This window comes from Ascaphus truei, chromosome 14 (genome assembly GCF_040206685.1).
Source record: "Ascaphus truei isolate aAscTru1 chromosome 14, aAscTru1.hap1, whole genome shotgun sequence".
Classification (NCBI taxonomy): domain Eukaryota; kingdom Metazoa; phylum Chordata; class Amphibia; order Anura; family Ascaphidae; genus Ascaphus; species Ascaphus truei.
The window spans coordinates 58,737,750-58,761,117 of NC_134496.1; the positions used below are offsets into that span (position 1 = coordinate 58,737,750).

Here is a 23,368-nt window from a genome sequence, read left to right on the forward strand (position 1 = left end):
CCCCTAGGGAACAGTGATATAATTCCACTCACTAGTTCCCATCATATATAATCCTGAGTGCCATATAGCACTCAACACAGGATTAAATGTGTGTGCCCAATCTTGGATTATTTTAAACCCCATTATTTTATATTGGTGATTATTAAAATATATTTTTAATTTCATTCACAAAACATTCAATTTGGGCATTGAGTGCTAACACTGGGTTCTTGTTCTCCTTATATATTCATTCCTTCACCACCCAGAGCACCTTACCCTATAACATCATTTCATGTATTATTTAGGTGCAGCGGGGTATCATCTATTTATTACACTATTAGTAAAATTCACATTAAACAGCTTCATTAACTTAGTGGCTAGCCGCTATGGTAATACATTTTTTTAATACTAGTGTGCGGGAGCAGGGGGTCTCCTTTGCTGAACAGCATTGATTTCAGCCACGGGGACCCCCCCTGCTACCTGAGATACAGTATCCCCCATACCGGAGCCCAAAACTCAGAAAGCAGGGGGTACCCGAAGAGTGAAATTAATGCGGTTTAGCTCAGGAGATCCCCTGCTTCCATACACTAGTATCAAAATGAATATTTAAACTGCACGGTCGCCTATAAGAGCCATGCATGGAGTTACAGCGCTTCCGTGCAGTTCTTCCAGGCTGCAGTTTAAACAATTCGTTTCAGTGCGATAACACTTTGAAAAAAAACATAAACCAAGTTGTGTAATGTTGCATTTTTTTACCAAATTTAAAAAAAATGTTTTTTTCTTAATGAATACCGTGGTGACACACGTGTTTTATAGCGAAATAAAACAATGCCATGTTGCTAGGCAATACACTGATATTATCGAAGTTTAGTGAATAAGCCCTTGTGTGTTTAATATCGGCTGAATTGCAAGAGGTTGGAATCAAAGTTTAGTTAAATAGTTAGAAAGACAATACAATAGAGAGTAGTCTTAAAATATAAGGAACATTGTTAATCCTATAGTTATTTAGTGACTGAACAAAGAGGGTTGTGTAAATCAAAGTAAATATTGCTAAATGAAGAAATTGTTCTAATGTTCATGATTGACTAAGAAGATAAACGAGAGGTAACTCTCAATGTATTACTTCCTGGTAAAATATTTTATAAATAGGGCTGACTGTGAGAAAAACAGGGATCGCTAAAATTTATAAAGAGTGTATTTGAATTTATAGACTTCATAATCATTTCAAATCACTAAGCTAACAACAACCAAGCTACAGTATGGTTTCTCCTCTCAATAACAAAATTCTATATGCCTGAAAACCTGATGTAACTGACGGAAATGTTGCTGCAAAACATGTTCTCTATTGTCTCTGTATAAATTGGGAAAATAACCGAACTGTGGACTATTTTATATATATTGAAAGGTGGGACATTTATTTGCACCCATCTAATGAAGCAAATCTTCACCCTCAGCAGAATGTCGTAAAATACGCCAGAGTTTCTGTGAAGTCAAAGAGCTCAACCAAACTGAATTCAACAGCACTGCTGACATGTTTCATGATTTAAGATATGCTTGTTTTTTTTTTTTTAAATATGTAGGCTTCAGAAGTGCAATTATAAATGCCACAGATATTACAACAGATTGTTATTTTTTGCAGGTGCTTGTTAGGAAGTCATGATAAATTGTGAAATGCAACATTTCAGTAACCTACAGAGACACAGTTTGGCTCACTAACCAACTAGCAATCATTTACCTTTTATTTGTACTTCTGTAACAATAAGGTCAAGGGAATTGCTATAGTTAAACAGCTAGCGTGTATAAATCAGATGCTTTGGGAGTTGCTGTGAGGTCTATCGAGGTTACGCTGATCCTTGTCCCATTATTGCTGCATAGTTCACAGAGCAGGTGACCCAATTTCAGCTGCTCCATCAAAATGGAACAGTTCTCTTCATTTCTCTTGTTTGTGCTGGCATCACTCTGCAATGCCCAAGTCCAGTCATTCCCCAACTTATACCCAGTAGACTGCAATGCTACAGAATTCGAAGCAGGTGTGGCTCTGAACTTAATCAATGAGGCACGAGATGAAGGCTTTATCTTTAGCCTCTTACGTGTTGTTGATGCATATCAGCAACCAGAGGTAAGTGCTAATCCCAGGGCACTGCTATTGCACATTGCAAGAAACAAAAAGGCCCCAATGCTACATCCAACATGACATTATTTAGTACATTACTATGTATTTTATCTATATTCATTCTTCATAACTATGTTTAATTTAGTGCAATACTTTGGCCAAACTATTTCAGGTCTACAACATCACAATAAACACAATTCAGTAGGTTTGACACTACTAATGTTATATCGTTTCAAGTATTTCATCCACTGAGTAGAAAGATGAGTAAACAAAATGTTGCAGCCAACAGCGTGAGGTGCGTGACGTGTTTTTGGTGCCTAAACGTTAAAATTTAAGAAGCGCTATCTGTATTATATATGAGCTACAGTACAGTTAAAACAGGCCAAAAAGCAGAAGCGCCCTAGTAATTATTGTTAAAAAAATCTTTAAAAAAGGAAGTGCAAAAAAACATATTGTGCTATATATATCCGTAGCAGCAACAGTTACATCAGATACCTGTACATCTCCACCCCTCCCCTGGAGGGAATAGATCTCTTAATAAGCTATTCATTCATATGTATGTTCCAGGGCCCACTGATTAAGTGGGATGGGCGAGCTTAAACTAAAGAGAATGGGTCATAAGACCTCCCAAAATTGTTACCAATTTCCATTGAGTCATGCAGTAAATATTCTTAGCAAGCTCAAAACGCAAACCCACTAGATTGTATATATCGATCTATATATTTGTTTCATTTGGAGTGCTACTGGGTTTGTTATCAAATGTATACCACACACACCACACACATCATGTTTGGGTTTTGCGCTTGCTAAGACAGTATATTACAAATTGCATGCAAGAGACTCTGAAACTAAGCTAGGCTATTTAACATTAACCAAAATGAATGTTAGATTAATAGTAACACTTATTCACTAAAGGGAATAACATTTTTAGCCCAGTTTTAGTCCATTCATTTTGTATGATCACATTTGTCAGTGCTAATAATCTGCCCAAGAGGCATTCCCTCTAACATCCCACATTCACTTAAGCCTATTCAGGTTAACATTAGGTTAAGTACAGTAGGTCTTACCTGAAGGTGCCCTTACACCCATCCATCTATCAGACCCTGAAATCTGGGTTGCACTGGAGAGGAGATGGGGGAAGAGAGATGCTGCTGCCAATATGTAGTAAGCAGCTCCTCTCTAGCCAGCAGAGTCCACCGAAACGTCTCTTAGATTAACACAAGTATCGCAGCAAAGCAGCATTCTGCCTTCCCTAATGCTCTATGATATTGAAGTCTTTCCTTTAGCCATAACTCTAGGTCAGGAAACAGATATGGTACAGGAGTAGGTATCCTGTGCTCTCCTAGATGCACATTTAAAGCCATATCCTCCCTGATAATCTCCCTCGTTCTCAACTTTCCAAGTTCACGCTATCTGTCTTTTCTCTCCTTTACCGCCACTTGGGCCAACTACCCAGTTTCTTCATACACTGGCGACACACTTTATTCGAGCTCGGCTAGTCCCACGAATTCGGGTATACCCGGGTGTATTGAGGTTTATGACTGTTTTCTGCCCGAGTGCATTGAGGTATTTTCCAAGCAGGGATTGAAGCATTTTATTCCCGCTGGCTGCAATACTGCACAGTATATATATATATACTGCATTACAATTCATGAATTTATGCCATCTGGTAGACACGCGAAGCATTGCAGCCTATTAAATCCTAATCATTATCATTTAACAGATCAGCCGCCCGTCAGCCAGGCATGAACCCAGGCTGGGAAGGCAAATGCAACGGGGCTTGTCAGAGGTGAGGAGCGGCGCATTCCAGGTATCTGCCAGGTACATACTGGGTATTTGCTCGAATAAAGTGTGTCGGTGCAGTAACTTTGCTGCCTAGTTCAAATATTTCTTTTCCTCTGGCATCCCTACCTTCATTTTAGGTGATTTTATCAGACTTAGTAGCAATTCCAAAGACTCTGCTGCCTAACACCTACTCTCACTAACCTCTTTTAGTCTCTCAGTGGATCAACTCTTCCACCTATCATTATAGAAACTCCATTGACCTTGTATTCTTTCATCTTTGCTCTATATTTCACTTTTCCAACATACTGTACTCTACACTTTCTCTGATTATCACCTGCTTTCTTTCGACCTCACTCTACCTTTTGCAATCCTCACTATTCCTATCTCCTCACACACTCCACGTAACCTGCTCATTCTAGACCCAGTCCAATTCTACAACTCTCTAACCACTGTCCTCACTAGAAATATCCACCTACAACAATATCTTCTCATCAACCCTAGACTAAGCTGCTCTTGCTCCCACTCACAGCACTCATCATCTTTGGCCCCAACCTTAGCACACTAGCACAACTGCTACCTCCAAAAATGTTCTGTCAATCCCTATCCACAACAACAAACCCTCTCCATGCTCCCAAAGCACTCCTGAAATTCTCCTCTCCAGTAACAGTGGAGGTCTCCAAATTCTCCCCTCCTCACCTCATTCAACTTTCTCACTTGACCCCATTCCTTCACATCTCCTCTCCCTATCCCCCACTATAAATCCTATCTTAACTCACATCTTCAGCCTCTCTCAACACTTGTGTACTCCTCTAATCTTTCAAGCATGCTACTGCAACATGTATCCTGAAAACCCCTTCTCTTCATCTCTCTTCTCCCTGAACGGGTTGAAGCAAGGTCCGCTGGAGAGAAGGGATTCATCTTGAGCCAGGTCATATGATAGCCCTATGTAAAACAGCTTTCCTACATTGCTTTGCCATTATTACTACAAGAAAGTCTATGCTTACACAGACATTTAGTAGATAATGTATATTATTAATCTGCATTACAGTACATTGATGTTACAATCCATTCCTCTTCTTAACTTGCTATGGTCTTATTTCTGTTACAGCTTCAGCGCGGAGGCACCGTTTATTACCTAACTCTTGATGTCCTGGAGACAGAATGCTCAATCCTAAGCAGGAAATCATGGACAAACTGTAGTATTCCAATGTCCTTACATCAAAATGCAAGTGCTTTGAAAGCAAATAGCAGTCTTTACTATTGAATGTCTTTTAATTGGATATTCTTTCTTTCCAATATAAACTTAATTATAAGAAGATCACTACATACCATTTACAAACAACACAGGAAGTTATGCATGCACGTCAGTTTGAAAAGCTTGTTAGTTTTCTTCCTTACATATGCTGTAGATCTCCCAGGAGCATAGGTTACCACCACTACTGACCTGGTGGATTTATTTGAAGCAGAGATAGGAAAATTGCAACAGATATAGGTGTACATTTTGATACATCTCATTAAAATATTGCAAGAACTCTCTCTTCCTATAGCTACTCCCTTGTGCTCATTAGCACAAGGGGAGCAAAATTGCAGCAAATCACCTTGAAAAATTAATGTAAAGTGACAGAGTCATAATTACACAATTGACAGAATTTGAACCTACCTTTCGAACATTGACCCAGTTTCCAGTTGATTCATACATTAGGCAGAGATTCTGAAAGCTGTGAGATTGTCACTCCGTGCGATCTGACACAGAAAGCCCCATTTACATCAATGGAGCTTTTCATGTCAGATCGCACAAAATGGCAATCTCCCAGCTTTCAGAATCTCAGCCATAGTGGCATCTAACAAACTATCTCCCTTAATGAGAAACACATTCTGTGAGAAAAATTACTTATTGAATGTGTCAGATTCAATAAATTGACAGCTCTAAAAGAAAATGATGATGAGTTAAAAAAGTTACACCAGATTATAGTATTGATAAAGAGCGATATGAACACATTTACATCCCAGACAGGTCTCCAAACTGCTTGACCAATAATCACATAGCATACAGTGCTCCCACTGTAGCCACGGATTCTGGGTAATAACATGCAAATGAGCACTCATAGTACTTCACTTTTTGGTTCTTATCCACTTTAACATGGCTCCATTTAAGTTTAAGTGTTCTGTTGCACAGAACTTTTAAAACAAAGCCTAAGTCAAAGAAGTGCAGCACCAGTAAACCTACTCTCAGACAACTGTTTCGACCTTTGAGTCTCATTAGTGTGAGAGTAATTGCTGATCTTGCATTGGAAAAATGGTTGGGGTTAAATACCATAAAACAAGTTATGGAGAGTAAAAAGGCGACAAACACTCTCCACCTAACAGAGTATGGTAATTATAAAGCATACTGATGACAACATTCACAGATTTATTCAAATATAATTAATATTTTTTTCTGTCACAGGTATTTGGACAGTGTAAAGCCATTATTTACATAGCCAAGCCATGGAGGATACTGAAGCTGTTCAGCTACAACTGCACTATTAGTCCAGGTACAGAGTGAGGGGGGAAAGGATGAAGCGGCAACTGTGATGGTTAAAAAGAGACAACACATATGAGCACAAGGAGGGAAAGAATTGATTTACAAAAGTTATGCCATAAAAATGACCTTCAAACACTTGCAAGTGTTTTCTTGTAATGTAATGTATATATTTATTTATAGAGAGCCAACAGTGTATGCAGTGCTTTATAAAAATACAATGCAGGGAAAATAATATGACTAATGGTGATAAGTGTAGCACGTAAATGATAACATAAAGGATATCACTAAAAAAATGACAATCTAAGGGCCTCATTCTACAAATTTTGATAACCAACTCATTGAGTCTTTAAGCTGTTCTCACAAAATTTCGCAAAGTCGCTATTCAGAAAGCCTCGATGAGTTGGTGAAATCGTGCGCGGGGAAAGCATTTTTTGGCAATTTCTGGCTCCCAGCCAAACACATCGCACAGAAGACAGCGATAAGCCCAAACTCGCAATTTTGATCAAATCGTGCAATTCTATTAACCTCGATAATCTCATCGGCGCTCTATAATTGCGATTTGATCCTAGATTCTTCTCGCCAGCAAAAGCTGGGATGAAGCTGGTGAGAAGGGTTGCAAGAGAGGAACTTAGAAAAAAAATGCTTTTTCCTGCATAGGATTGATGCCAGGTGTCTCCGGAGCTGATACGTATTAATATCCGCACTGGAGACCGCAGGCATCAATCCAATGCAGGAAAAATGCATTTACAGGCAGCTTCAATACCTTAGCATAATAAATACATTAGCAGTGAATGGGCAAGCAAAAACATTAAAAAAAAATACAATAAAAAACATGAAAAAAGAAATTTACATACATTCAATATTTTTCTTACTTTTAGAAGTTTCACCCTCAGAATCCAGCATATCAGGAAGCTCTCGAGCAAAGATGTCATCTTCCGCAATCCACCGCGATGATCAGCATCAGGTAAAAAATCTTCTTTCTTCCATCGTCTTTCATCTTCTTCCATTTTCTTCTTGCATTATTTCTTTCTTTTCTTTAATCTTCTTTACTTGTTATCCAATGTACCCTAAGTTAAATTCAAAACGGATGTTGACTCATCGGCATCTTAAGCTAAAATGAGACAGAACAAGCCTTACATAAGGCCTGTGACATCACATTTTACGATCAGATGGTACAGGTTCAATCCAATTGGATGCTGTAACATATGACCAGCTTTTAATTTTTTTTTAAAGATGTGACTTTATCTCCAAGGGACTGACATCACATGGTACTACAGCAAATGGGATTGAAGACAATCCCATTGGTTCATGTATCTTGTGATATGTTCCTTTTTAAAAAAGGATGTGACATCACTTTAAGTTACATGATGTCACATCCTTTTAAAAAATGGAACATATCACATGGTACAGGAACCAATGGGATTTTATTAAATCCATGTGGTTTTAAGGATGTGACGTACTAGCCTTGGAGATGACCTCACATCCTTAATAAAAATGTAATAGCCGGTCACATGTTACAGTGTCCAATTGCACAGGACCTGTATCATCTGACCATAAAATGTGACGTTGCAGAACTTATATAAGGTCTGTTCCGTCTCATTTTAGTATAAGATGTGGACGAATCAACATCCGTTTTGGATTTAACATGGGGTACATTGGATTACAAGTAAAGAAGATTAAAGAAAAGAAGGAAATATTGCAAGAAGACGATGGAAGAAGATGAAAGAAGATTGAAGAAAGAAGATTTTTTTACCTGATGCTGATCATCAAAGATGGCGGCGGATTGAGGAGGATGATGTCTTTGGTTGAGAGCTTCCCTATGCTGGGATTCGGAAGATTAAGACTTTAATGGTAAGAAATTTTTTGAATGTATGTAATTTTCTTTTTTCAGGTATTTTTTATTGTATTTTGTTCTTTTTATGTTTTTACTTGCCCATTCACTGATAATGTATTTATCTGTGGCCCTTTAGAGTACAAATAAATGCAGTGACAGACAATGCATTTTTTGGCAAGTGCTTGATTTGAATTAATTGTTATTTTTTCTATTTCTGTTTATTGTTTTGACTAAATTGTTAGGTATTTGTAGGGCTTGTTTTTATTACATTTTAGGTTTGGTTAGGGGTTTAATTTCCTTAATTGTTCTGTTTTTTAGGCTTTTTAGTTCTTATATTCTTGTGGTGCTTGGGTTTTTGTTTTTATAATTGTGTATTTTTGGGCCTGTTGATTTTTATTAGGTTGTCCATTGACTGCTATAGTGGCTTATCATGCCCATGTTATATGGGCATGATGTACCACTGTGCCAATCAATTGGTAGAGAGTGAGAATAGTGGCCCCGGGGTGGGTGGTTAGGCCTCCCGGGTGAGTAGCGGGGGAGGGAGCTAACCCCTTGAATACTACAGCGGTTATTAACCGCTAAGGTGATTAAGGGGTTAGGGGTTATTAGATTGTATTTTTTATTATTCTGTATCTGCCAACGGAAGACATGGACACGGAGGGTGATTATGAGGATGAGCTTCATCCTGGCAGGGGTAAGTGCAAGTTGTATTTACTTTATTTATGCTGGCTGGCTAATGTTTTGTTTAGAATGGGCAAATGAGCTATTATCCATATCTGGATAATAGTAATATTGCCCATTACTGTACTGTATGAGCTGGGGGGGGGGAATTGTTGGAGGTAGAGGAAGTGGGTATTAGAGTTGTTGTTTTTATTTATGTTTATTTGGGGTAGAGGGATTGGATGTAGGGGGTAATTGCTCCAAGGGTGGATATTGAGGCTTACCGCATGGGTAGAAGGACTGGTTAACCCCTTTGTTACCATAGGGGTTCCCACTGCTATGGTAGTAAAAGGGTTAACTCCTCCTGCAACTTTCCAGGCAGACCTAAGCACCCACCCTGGGTCGTTCATCCACCCCTCTGCTCCCAATAAAAAGGATATTCAAGTTTAACCCCTTCATTGCCTTAGCCGCTATCCACTAAGGTAATGAAGCTGTTTTATTTTAATACTAGTGTGCCTGAGCAGGGGGAATCCGGAGCAGAACCGCATTGATTTCAGGTCTGGGGACCCCCTGCTTTCCAAGATACAGCCCGTGTTATGGGGTGCCGGTATCCCCAATGCAATGCAATGTCACTTGACTGGGACATCTAAATGCATAGGAGATACTGGCACCCCATACCGGGGCCTGTATCTCGGAAAGCAGGGGATTTCTGGAACTTAAATCAATGCGGTTCTGCTCCGGAGACCCCTTGCTCACCTGTACTAGTATTAAAAAAAAAATTAAACTGTGCGATCGCTTGCGAGATATGTGCAGGGAGAGATGTCTCTCTTTGTGTAGCTGGGCCATATCGACGGGGTAGAACTTTGAATGAGATCTCATCGCTGCTGTCCCATACGGTTTGGGAATTTTCCTATCGCATTGTTTGAGAGGTCTTCAGATTCTTTCTGAGTACGGTGATAACGCATCTGAAAAACCATTTGATGGGAACAAGCCAAACCGTGTGAGATAGCAGCAAACTCGTTGAAGCTACTAGAATACGCCTCTAAGTATTGTTTATTCAGCAACTGGAGTAAGAAGACATGTTTGAAACACCTACTCAGCTGCAGTAATACTTCACTTACAGTAGCTTCCTTATTCAATATTATATATCATCTCTTTCCTTTAGCTTTAGTTTCTATTACAGGCCGGGCAATGTTAATGTCTTGCAATTAATAGGAGGATGGAACTTTTTTTTTATTTATAACTGGTATTTTTTAACAGCACAACAAACATACAAGAAAATCCATACAATCCATGTGTGGGCTATACAGTATGTAGTTCGGTATTGCTTTTATCTAAGTTACAATAATCAATCCCATAGTGAGTTCTTTTAAAATTAGATCTGCATGACACCTCAATGTTTAACTTAAATGAAGCTTTCAAAACTAAGCTAAGATTTGTCATTAAATGTAACTCTGTAGCTGAATGTAGAAATTCTTTGTCAGTTACCTTGCTGACCGATATGACTCCTTTATAGAGTTGAACTTATGGTGCTCCTTGCATTATCTCATTTACAAGGCAGGCACTTCACTGCTGTTCTGTTTTCTGGGACTACCCTGTCTTCAGATAGTATATAGCTTCCTATCTTAAAGTTCAATCACACTAAACTAACCTGAGCTCATTAAAAAAAATATATTCAAACATAATAAAATAGAAACATTAACTTGAACTTTGAACTGCTAACTCTAAAACAAAACAACACAACAACAACTGAGATGAAAGGGATGGGAAGTATTTTTATATTACAGGATTAACTCCTCTCTCTCAGTGATGTCACAAACATTAGGGAAATGAAATGGACTAAAAGGATAGTATATTCACTTTACTCATAATAACATTAATCCATTATCTTCAGTGTAAGAACGGATTATGGTAGACTTCCATTATGGAAAGATATTGTATATATTACTAGTAGATATTAAAATAATTTTTAACCAAAACCGAGGGGGTTATTTATTGAACAGTGATATGCCAAATAATGCACTATTGCACGGAAAATACTATTGAAATCAGTTGTAGTTTCTGAGCGATTGTGCCCCAATCAGCACTACCACAGTTTAATGAATAACCCTATGATTATGTCAGATGTATAACTCTTTTGGTAACAGTTCCTTCCAGGTTAATTGTGAAAATGTGCCCTGACTGTCCTACCAGAATAAAAGAAGTCACACCTGAAATCAGAAAGAAGGCAGACCAACTTCTTAACGAATACAACAAAAAGAGCAACCAGATGAGATATTTCAAGATTGATCATATAGAAAGAGTTTCAATGCAGGTAAACTAACAATTAATTTCAACTAGATTCTCATGTTAAATTTAATGGCAAAAAATAGTACAGCAATAGTACACTTTGGACCTCATGCAGTAAGCAGAGATAAACCACTTTTCGCCAAAAAAAGCCTAATGCGATTTAGTAAGCCCTGATAAGTGGGCAATAAGATAACTTTTTGGCAAAAAACTTTTGCCGGAAAAAAAAATCAGCAAGCTCGTGCTATTCTAGTAGCCCCGATTAGATTATCGAAGCTAATCGCTGCACTTGAATTGCGATGTCTTCTCCAAATTCACTCCAACTCCAACTCACCAGGAAAAGTTGGCATGAAGGTGGTGAGAAGCTGCCGATAAGTGGCAAGACGGCAGTTAGAAAAAAAAAGCATTTTTCCAGCATAGGATTGATGCCGGGAGACTCCGGAGCGGATTTCAATTAATATAAACACCAGAGACCCCGACTTCAAGCCCATGCAATAAAAATGCATTTAAAGCCAACTTCATTACCTAATGAAGGCAATGAAGGGGTTAAGGGGCAACAGCAGCTTTATTGGGGGCAGGGGGGGTGAGTGAATGGGGTACTTGGCCTTTCACTCACCCCCTCTGCCCCCAATAAACATTACAATATGCACTAAGCACCAATACATAACCCACCCCCTGTACCTCCACAAAAAAACCTTTTATTTAATTTCACACAGTAGCGAGTGTACCCGGGTGGAGGCCTAGCTACTCACCCCGGAGCCAATATACCCACCATGTACCTATTGATTGGTGTAGTGGTACATCATACCGATATAATATGGGCCTGATAAGCCACTAAAGCACTCAATGGTAACCCTATTCCAAAAGCATGAAGGCCAAAACTCAACAACATTAACATCTAAAAAACACTATTCAATAATTAAAAACAGTAGCCAACCAATTAAATAAATAGAAGTAGTATCCAACTAATCAATTAATTTCAAACAGTAGCAAACAAATCAATTAAATATAAAATCAACTATCCAACACATTGCTTAAAAGCAAGGAGCCAACACAAGAAATCATTAATTAAAAATGCTAATCAATAAATAAAAATACAACAGAAGCCAGCAAAATGACATAGAAACACATCCACAGAATAATCACAAATAGAAAAAAGAACACACAAAACAAAGCAAGCATTTGCCCAAAAAATGCATTGACTAATAATGTATTTATCTGTATTTATCTGTACCCTAAATGGGTACAGATTAATACATTATGAGTCAATGTGCAATGTAAAACATAAAAAAAATATCCAATCGGAAAATCTGAAAAAAATACATTTTCATACATTCAATATTTAACTTACCTTTATATGTGTTGGCCCTCTGTATCCAGAGGTATCAGGAAGCTTTCGTACCGCAAAGTCATCCAACTCAATTATGAAATGTTACTGCATTTCATTTCAGCCTCAGCTTCCCGAGTTACAGGCCCAGATATGGGTTGCCGGTATATTCTTCATTATTTAAATGTCCCGCGTCTTGTGATGTGGACGATTTAAAAATATCGGTACCTGATGCATCATACCAGGGCTTGTAACTCGTGAAGCAGGTGGTTGCTGAGGCTGAAATAAAAGCGCTTTATCTCAGGAGACCCCCTGCTCCTGCACACTATTTATAAAAATTACATTAAAGGAGCTTCATTACCATAGCAGATAGCCGCTACGGTAACAAATGTGTTAAAAATTTTATTGTGATTTTATTACTAGTGCATTGTAGCAGGGGGTTTCCGGAGGAGAACTGCATTGATTTGAGGTCCAGGAATGCCCTGCTTCCCAAGATACGGGCCCCGTTATGGGATGCTGGTATCTCCTATGAATTTAAATTGTCACATGTTCGTGGGAATCAAAAGCATAGGAGATACTGGCACCCCATAACGGGGCCTGTATCTTAGGATGCATGTGTCCCCGGACATGAAATCAATGCGGTTCTACTCCGGAGAGCCCCCGCTCATCTACACTAGTAATAAAATTCCAAAATTATTTTTTTTATTTGGGCTGAGATTTGTGCAGGGAGAGGCATCTCTCTCTCTGCAGCAGATAGAACTCACCGGGGAGCTCTTTTTAGAGGGACGGTCTTCTCATCACCGGCTTCTCGCCATGATTGCAAATGTTGCTATCACTGGTATTCAAGGCTTTCTGCATACCGTGATAGCAACGCTATCAAAAATGGCGATTTAAAAACCCTAGCAATTTTTTTATCTGCGCTAACTGCATGAGGCCCTTTATCAGCATTTGACTCATTGAAATGTTTTGAACTGCAATATGTCACTAATTCCTGCCGAAGCAGAATCCATGGTTGCATTCAGAATATAAAAATCTCTAGATTAGACTCCCTTACCTTGTTACAGATATATCATTCTTTAATCTGACAAAGTTGTATCTATTTTCCTATTGAAAGAGTCAGCTAGGAATATTATGAGTGAACTAAGGGGCCTATTCAGGTAGCTTTGATGGTGATTTAAGGTTGCTTTGATGGTGATTTATTGACTGTTTTGAGCACTTTTCAAGTGATTTTACATGTGTAGCTATTCATAAAGCTCTCATAGCAAACTTGCTTAAAAACTGCTTCTTCTAGATCGGTCATGGTCTTGCTCAGAAAAAAAGATTGTTAGCTCAAACAATGATCAAACTCGCATTTTTGGACAGATCGAGCTCTTCACGTAGCTCCGAGATTCACATTGCGGCTGCAAATCACAGGTTCTGATCTCGCTACCTGAAGGGTAGGATCAGCAATGTGAATCTGATGGAAAAAATGTATTCTTACTGCATAGGATTAATGCTGGTTGCCTTGGAGCTGACACACATTAAAACCAGCTACAGAGACCCCCTGCATCTATCTTATGTTATAAAATTACATTTACAGGCAATATAATTTCCTTAGTGGCTAAGCGCTAAAGTAATGTAGGGGTTAAATACTTGTGTCCAGTTTGTTGGGAGAGGAGGGGGTGAGTGAAGGTTGGAGTTGCCAGAGGGTGGGTGTTTAGGCCTACAAGGAAGGTTGCAGGAGGAGTTAGACCCTCCATTACCTTATCGGTAATGAAGTGGTTAACCCATCCCGCTACCCACCTGGTAGGCCTAAACACCCACCACGGGCCAAATACTACCTTCATCCACCTCTTTACCCCCAGTAAACATTCAAATACAACACAACAACCATTAATATCAAATGCACCCATTGATTGCCAGTGTGGTTACCTATGTCCTAACTGGGAGCAAAGATAACCCCAATGGCAATGAATGGGCACTCTACTATCCACCCCCTCTACCACTAACAACTCCCCCCCCCCTCCCCAACACATACAGTACAGTAATGGACAAAATCCCTATTATCCAGATCAGAATAATAGCGCATTTGCATATTAAAAATAAATCATTACCAACCAGCATATATTGTAGTAAATTAAGTTGTACTTACCCCTGCCAGGATGAAGGCTACCCTCATCCTCATCTTCAACCTCTTCATCCTCCATGGGCAGCAACATTAAAATTAAAAAACAAACTACTGCACCGACACACTTTATTCGAGCAAATACCCAGTATGTACCTGGCAGATACCTGGAATGCGCCGCTCCTCACCTCTGACAAGCCCCGTTGCGTTTGCCTTCCCAGCCTGGGTTCATGCCTGGCTGACGAGCGGCTGACCTGTTAAATGATAATGATTAGGATTTAATAGGCTGCAATGCTTCGCGTGTCTACCAGATGGCATAAATTCATGAATTGTAATGCAGTATATATATATACTGTGCAGTATTGCAGCCAGTGGGAATAAAATGCTTCAATCCCTGCCTGGAAAATAACGCAATGCACTCGGGCAGAAAACAGTCACAAACCTCAATACACCCGGGTATACCCGAATTCGTGGGACTAGCCGAGCTCGAATAAAGTGTGTCGCCAGTGTATAGGCCATTAACCCTTTAATTAACTTAGTGGTTATTAACTGCTATAGAAATTAAGGGGTTAACCACTTCCACTACCCACCCGGGAGGCCTAACCACCCTCCACGGGGCACCTATCCCCATCACCACACATACAAATTGGCAAAAGCACTAGTAGCCAAAAATGGCTAATAGCATGTTTGCGCATTTGTTTTCAAAACAAAAGAAATATACAATAAAATAACATTGACATATCAGTTCAATACAATACTCAGTAGCCAATAACCCCATTTATTGCCATTGTGGCAATCCAGGCCCAAAACAATCACAAAATAAAATACATTACATTAAAAAAAAAAAAAAAACATATGCCAAAAAAATGCATTGATTGTCAATGTGCATATCTATACCCTCAAAGAGACATAGATATACACATTGTCAGTCAATGGGCATTGTAAAAAAAAACACAATTAAATAAAATACAATCAATGTGTTTCTTACCTTTGTCAGGATGAACATTCCTCCTCCTCATCCAACAGCGGCACCCTCTCTTGCCCCACGATGTAATGATCCTCAACAGCATGATGATAAGAAGTCTGTGATCCTGAGTTGCTTGAAGTAGAGTCTTCGATGAGTAGTTCTTCTCTCTTCCTTCTTTCTTCTCTTTTTTCTTCTCCAACAGGAGATGTTTATCCAATGGTTTCTTGGGGTCAAATGAGATGTGTGACATCACCAAAAAGGGAGGGAGACATGCTACCTGATTGTCTTGCTTCCCTACTATTTTGGTGATGTCCAATCACAACAAAAAAGGAAAGACATCACATGGTACATCCACAAATCTGATTGGTGAATGTACCATGTGATGGCTTCCATTTTCTTTTTGCTGAAATTATGTCATCTTAAAGAGAGGGAAGCATATCCTACCTGATTGGATTCCTTCCCTCCTTTTAAGATGATGTCACATCCTTAAAAAAAATACAAGCCATTGCATGGTACATCCACCAATCAGAATGATGGATGTACCATTTGTCAGTCAAACATGAAACCACAGGCCTTATATAAGGTCTGTAATGTCTCATTTGATCCCAAGAAGCTGTCACATCAACATCTCTTGGACCTGTTGGAGAATAAAGAAGTAAGAAAAAAGAACTACTTACCCATTCCCTCCTCTTCAAGCTACTGAGGTTCATGGACGTCTTTGCACTATTCTTCTGAGGATCATTGTATTGTAGGGCAAGAGTAGGTGTCATTGTTGGATGAGGAGGATCAATGTTCTACACAACAAAGGTAAAAAACAGATTGATTGTATTTTATTTAATTGTGTTGTTTTGTGTGGTTTTTTTAGGATGCCCATAGACTGGCAAAATGTTTATCTATTCCACTTTGAGGGTATATATAATTACATTGACAATCAAGGTATTTTGGGGGCAAATGTTGCACTTTTTTAATCTTTTTTATTTTGTGGTAGTTTTTTTTTAAAGTTAGCTCGTTTATTGCCATTGTGGCAACACATGCCCATATAGTGTGCATGTTTTATCACAGTGACCTGGGTGGTTAGGCCTTTTGGGTGGGTAGTGGGAGGGGTTACACCTTCAGTACCTTAGCTGTAGTTATTAAATCTGTTAAAGTTCAAAGAGAGTATATCTGTTGGGTCTCGTTTGACATAAATAGTTATCCAATTTGTTGTTTTGTAGTATATGGGTTTCCCCCACATCTTTACTTTAAACATGCAGTATGTGACTTATTTTATTCTTCTTTTCTGTATTCATAGATTTTGGATACTGTTTCAGCTTTGGAATCTATAATGTTCAAATTCAAAATCCTAAGACAATGTATGTGGTCCGATGTAATTAAGACAGGTTTATCTGTGATATCGTTGTCCTGATATTTGGGGAGGGCATGTGTATATAAAATAGAAAAACATACAAAATATAGTGCAATATGTTTTAACAGTAATGTGGTCTGTTGATCTTGAAATCCAGTGAAGTGTGTACTCGTAAATTCCTCATTCTTTGCATGCGTATCCAAAACAGTGGCAATATTGTATCTTTATGTTGTCTGTCTCAGATGTTTCTATATCCCATAAAGTCTGATCACCTTCATTCATAAAGTAAATGCCCAACATAGTGTGTACTCGTATACATTTTTTATCAATAGATAACGCTAAGAATGCACTCACATGGTGTCAAATGTAAACTCGCATTTAGGTCAATTAGTGGAGCCCAACCTGTCAGGGTATATTAGGGTTAGGGTTAGGGTCTCTCTGCCTTCCTCTGCTCAGCTCGCGTTGCTCCTTCATGTCCCGTACTTCTGGATCAAATCTCCTAGCTGGATCTCAGGTGGGCGGGTAGGTTGCGCGGCATTCTGTGTCCTACATTAGCAGGTCTGATACCAAACTACCGGTTTCCTGAAACGCCTGAGATCTAGCCAGGAGATTTGATCTGAAAGTAAGGGACGTGAAGGAGCAATGCGAGCGGAGCAGAGGAAGGCAGAGAGAACGCCGATACACCCTGACCGGTCGGGCTCCACTAATTGTTCAAATTGCGAGTTTACATTTGACACCATGTGAGTGCATTGTTATCATTATCTATAGATAAAAATGTTATACGAGTACACACTATGTTGAGCTTTTTACTTTATTAATGGATGTGACCAGACCTTATGGGATAAAGAAACATCTGAGACAGACACCATAAATGTATTTATTTATAAAATATTTTACTAGGAAGTAATACATTGAGAGTTACCTCTTGTTTTCAAGTATGCCCTGGGCATAGAGTTAAGATAAATAATACATGGTTACAAATACAGTTACATAAGTGAACAGGTACAAGACATTGCATGCACAGTTAAATAAAATATATATTATAGGTGTATGTAACAGTTACAGACCAGATGAAAGATACAATATTGCCACTGTTTTGGATACGCATGCAAAGAATGAGGAATTTGTGAGTACACACTTCACCGGATTTCAAGATCAACAGACCACATTACTGTTTAAACATATTGCACTATATTTTTATGTTTCTCTATTTTGCATACATCTGCGCTCCCCAAATATCTGGACAACTGTTTACATTGGAAAATAATCCAGAAAGGGTTTGAGCTGCGAAGTATACTTTTTTGATTTATATATCACTGAATTTTGTATAATATACTCACGATCCATTTTTGGATTTATATTCACTTGTAAATATCAAAGATATTTATCTTATCATAAGAGAGTATTTGATCTAAGATCCTGTTGTGGGTAACACTTGTTTTGCACTTGTTACTGTGCGATACAAATGAGAAAACTGCCTCATTTGATATCAGCCGGCTATACTGTATAACTAGCAGAATATTAAAACTGAGATCATTCTGTATGATGACAGTACTGCACCGACACACTTTATTCGAGCAAATACCCAGTATGTACCTGGCAGATACCTGGAATGCGCCGCTCCTCACCTCTGACAAGCCCCGTTGCATTTGCCTTCCCAGCCTGGGTTCATGCCTGGCTGACGGGCGGCTGATCTGTTAAATGATAATGATTAGGATTTAATAGGCTGCAATGCTTCGCGTGTCTACCAGATGGCATAAATTCATGAATTGTAATGCAGTATATATATATATACTGTGCAGTATTGCAGCCAGTGGGAATAAAATGCTTCAATCCCTGCTTGGAAAATAACCCAATGCACTCGGGCAGAAAACAGTCACAAACCTCAATACACCCGGGTATACCCGAATTCGTGGGACTAGCCGAGCTCGAATAAAGTGTGTCACCAGTGTAATTGAAAATTATAAATAGGAAGCACGGTAAATTTAAACTACTGCAAAGTCTACAAGTGTAGAAGCATCTATAAAAAACAGCATCAAATACACAGATTTAACTCCTTAAACATGGCACTGATATAGCCTCATTTTTGTACTAGGGAACTGTACAAGTACCTTTAACTGGTTATCATGGTTTTCTTTTACAGTGGGTGTTTGGTCCTTCATATTTTGTCGATTTTACCATAAAGGAAACTGACTGCCTGAAAACACAGAGTGATGTTAATCTTTTAAACTGTAATTCCCTAAAAGACAGTGAAGCGGTAAGTGAAGAATTTGCACTCACTCAGATGGGGTTCTCTGTCTATTGCATGTTCAGAGCCAATATGCACTTAATTAGAGCAATGGTGGTGGGTGGCTGTGATGGTAGTGGCAGCCTGACACTGCACATTAAAGGTTAATCCCGCTGGTGTCCCCTACTCATCAAGATGGCAACCTATGTTTCAGGTCAAAATGTCCATCTGTGTACAGGCAAAATTGCTGTCCACCTCATTTAATATGTGGCTGTTATATAATAATAATAATAATAATAATAATAATAATAATAATAATAATAATATTTCCACTTATTATTTTTTCTTGTTTAGAAATATTCAATACTTCAGAAGATCGTTTTACAGCAGACAAAGTCAATTTATTCTTAAATATTTGCTTAAAAAAGTTTTAGTCAATGATTGCAAACATGTGCTTCTGATGTTAATTCTGGAACAAAGGAACTTGTCTCTCACATTCTGCCAATTAGATGGTATATGCAGTGTGTGCTTGAAGAGGGTTCAGGCAAAGAGAAAGACTTGCGGAGAGTAACTGGTAGTTATAGATTACTATCTCTGCCCCCTTTCTGCCTTTTGGTGAAGAACAAAGAACATTGAAACTACTTCAGTTCAGATTTCCTATCAGGTCTATACTCAAGTCAACCACCAACATCTGCTATGCATCCGATCTCACTTAGGATTCAGTTCAATTTGTTACATTAAAAGTCAAAATCCTACAACATATTATCAATACAATTGTCTTGATATAAATTCTCATTCATACATTTGAATAGAATAAATGGATTTCTAACAGTGGCCTGCAGCTAGTCATCTGTAGGAGTTAGTGAGATGTTCTTTCTCAGTGTGACCCAATATGAGAATACAAATAGGGAGTTTGTGCAACATGCTACAGTCTAGAACACCTCCACTGTGGATTTGTTGGTTGGATTTCAGTACATGTCAGTAAGAAGAAACATGATAAATGCCAATCGCACTGCAAAGAGGGAGGAATAAGAATCATAGATACAATATTGCAAATTTAATAGTATTGACCTGTGAATAAGAGTGGTTTTAACTTACAAGTTAAAAGTGGCTAATTTTTTTCTGCTAAAACTGACTATACCTTTCTCTTACAGCATGTTGGGTTCTGCAAAGGTAGTGTGTATAGCACTCGTCCTAATGAAGAAGATGTTGCTGTGACCTGTGAAATATATGAACAAAAGGTATTTAACCAATTTTCAGTAACAATGCTAGGTTTACAGTTTTAACTTAATATCTTGTAAATGAAAGGATAGCTATCTCTCCATAATCACAGGCAAAGCAAAACATTCAAGTCTTTATTTAGTAAGCAGTGATATGCCACAGGTAGACATCTTCTGGACATCTTCTGGTCCATGCAAGTGGGTAGGCTGCAAAGTGTCTTCTACAGTCGGAAGGTGTCTTTCGGCACAGCTTAGTAAATATGTCTCTGAATGTGTTACTGCCTCCTCTGGCTGTAAGGGGTGTTTCCTGGACCTTAAAATGCATGGCACAGCAACATGCTACAGGTAGGACTGTTTCTGTAGCCTACCCTATCCAGTTTCTCTCATTTTATATGATAAAGGAAGCTCATCCCAATGCAAGTCAATGAAAGATGAAAATATTTTAATCTATTTCATCTATTTTCTAAACTTTGTTCATTGGCACTCGAGCTTTCACATGTTCAAATTGATGACAACATCTCCCAAATCTGCTACTGTACAAACTGCTCATAACTCTTCACATCCTTTGGCATGATGTAATCACAATCCAGGGGGGCCCTTTCATTTAGGGTACTAGATGAAGAAATATTATTGCATATTTTGTTAATAATACACATAATATACACTACCAATAAAAATACAATTTAAAATATCTCTGGTACCTAAAGATCCCTTGTAACAATTTCTATGATTGACATTCATGCTGAACCAAAAAGAGCTATCACATCCAAAAATGGAACTATGGTAAGAAATGCATTTTTGTTCAAAGCATACCAAAAAATACATGTATTTAAAAGTTCTAGTAGCCGTATTTATTATGGGGAAGAATAGCAGGACTGTAGATTGTGAGTATGGCCCTTAGAAAATGTAACCTTAACCCTAACCCAACATGAGAGTTCTTCATAGAATAAATTATAGTGTACAGAGCTATTAAAACCTCAGAGGTCTCTTCTTCAAGTGTACTCTTATACATGTTCTCCTTTAAAAGTTATTTTTGTATCCTCAGATGTGGTAGTTCATGGGGAATTTTTGGCCAAAAATGCACTAAATGGGGAATATAAATTACGACCCTAAAACCTTCGAGGTTTTGAAAAAATGTCATGTTTGTCCCTAAAAGCTATCACAACAGACAACAAATCTAAACAAAGATTCTAATTAATCTAACCTTTGTTTTGTTTCTACCAAATGTTATTTTCTATGTTCCTATTAGTAATATTAGTAATATATTTTTTAAGGATCATCATGGACATCATAAAAATCCAGTGGAAAAATCAAGCCATACACCTGAAGATGGACAAGGAAACCTTGATTCCACAGGACACAACAAAGATGAACCTGGTACACATAAGCATCATCATAAACATTGTCCATCATATAGAGGTCATAAACATAATCATCCCCATCATCATGACCATCAAAATCAGACATCATCACATACAAAATCTCCTCCTAGTCCTCACCATGACCATCAAAACCATACTTCCTCTGAAAAACACCCTCCTCCTCATCATGACCCTCATCATCATGACCATCAAAACCATACTTCCTCTGAAAAACACCCTCCTCATCATCATAACCATCAAAACCATACCTTGTCTGAAAATGATGACAGCTCATCAGAAGAACATACTCACCAGAAACTATTTAATAAAAAATCTAAAGGGTCTGTTGAATTGTATTATCTTGATAAGGAAACTGATGTTCTACCAGCTCCTGCAATCTCTCACCAACCCCCTCCACCAGTAGTTCCAGTTCTTTGCCCTATTCCTGGGCCCTTCTTTCCTCATGGCAAACCTAAAATTCTAGACTTCCCGGATTCTCCTTCACAGTTGGGAACCTGTCCTGGAAAAGAAAAGCACAACATCCCTTACGTTTTAAAACTGTTGCCTCATGCATAATACTATTAAACATCTCAACATCAACCAAAATGTTCATTTTATGAAAACACAAATAAACAATACTGATACTTAAACATCAGGTTTCTTTGACCCGTGTTTGTATTTTTACAGTATTAATAATTTACTAGGTAAATTGGCAGACTTGTTTAGGTCAAGTAGTTCTTATTTGTCATCATATTCTATATTTCTATGTAGAACTCAATTTCTGCTAGTTTAATCCATTAATTTCAAGGAGGGTGTTTAATTTCTATAATTCTCCTTTGTTTGGGTCAGTGCAGACTTTATTGTTTCCTTCAGTTTCAGTAATGGCAAATATTTGTCTCATAAATTATCTTCCCCCTATTATCACTTCATTTTATTATTTGTTTACATCATGTTAGTTCTGCTATGGGTTTTTGTGTTGAGGTTGCCCTAAATTATATATTCTCCATTGATAGGGAGCTTTGGCTAGGTGTACGTATATATAGAGATCAGGATCATTAAACAGTGAAGCATATTATAATTGGAAGGGTGGGAAGATTACTCCACTATAAATATAAAATATTTCTTTCAGTCCTTCACAGCCTTGAAAGGTAAACAACTGAATTAGGTTTCTCTACTTTATACAGGCATGCCCCGCATTAACGTACGCAAAGGGTCCAGAGCATGTATGTAAAGCGAAAATGTACTTAAAGTGAAGCACTACCTTTTTTCCACTTATCGATGCATGTAATGTACTGCAATCGTCATATACGTGCATAACTGATGAAAATAACGCATTTATAACAGGCTCTATAGTCTCCCCACTTGCACACAGCTTCAGTACAGGTAGGGAGCTGGTATTGCTGTTCAGGATGTGCTGACAGGCGCATGTACAAGCTGCCATTTGCCTATTGGGTGATATGTCCTTTCTCGCGAGTGTACTTAATGTGAGTGTCCTTAAACAGGGGTATGCCTGTATTAAATTGTATCTCAGAAACACACTGAGAACGTTTTCAATGTAATACCATTAAAAAAAGGAAATTCTGCCCTCCAGTGCATTAGTCCTAAAGTTATAAAGCTCTTAATCAAATACTGTACA

The 23,368-nt window shown here is 38.3% G+C and overlaps 1 protein-coding gene across 1 annotated transcript; it reads left to right on the forward strand.

Annotated features, from left to right (window-relative positions):
* Positions 1 to 1,783: 1,783 nt before the first annotated feature.
* LOC142466234 (fetuin-B-like) lies at positions 1,784 to 22,382 on the forward strand. The gene is made up of 7 exons (XM_075571170.1): positions 1,784 to 2,098; positions 4,986 to 5,102; positions 6,324 to 6,411; positions 11,043 to 11,209; positions 19,068 to 19,181; positions 20,306 to 20,392; positions 21,646 to 22,382. Exons 1-7 carry the CDS (start codon positions 1,895 to 1,897, stop codon positions 22,306 to 22,308), a joined length of 1,440 nt encoding a protein of 479 aa, XP_075427285.1. The 5' UTR covers positions 1,784 to 1,894; the 3' UTR covers positions 22,309 to 22,382.
* Positions 22,383 to 23,368: the final 986 nt, after the last annotated feature.

What these genes read in the sequence shown, in the direction of transcription:
- LOC142466234 (XM_075571170.1), top strand. Translation starts at nt 1,895, where the DNA reads ATGGAACAGTTCTCTTCATTTCTCTTGTTTGTGCTGGCATCACTCTGC. An exon ending in ATGCATATCAGCAACCAGAG is followed by an intron (nt 2,099 to 4,985) that starts GTAAGTGCTAAT and finishes TTTCTGTTACAG; the next exon opens with CTTCAGCGCGGAGGCACCGT. An exon ending in CAACTGCACTATTAGTCCAG is followed by an intron (nt 6,412 to 11,042) that starts GTACAGAGTGAG and finishes TTTTGGTAACAG; the next exon opens with TTCCTTCCAGGTTAATTGTG.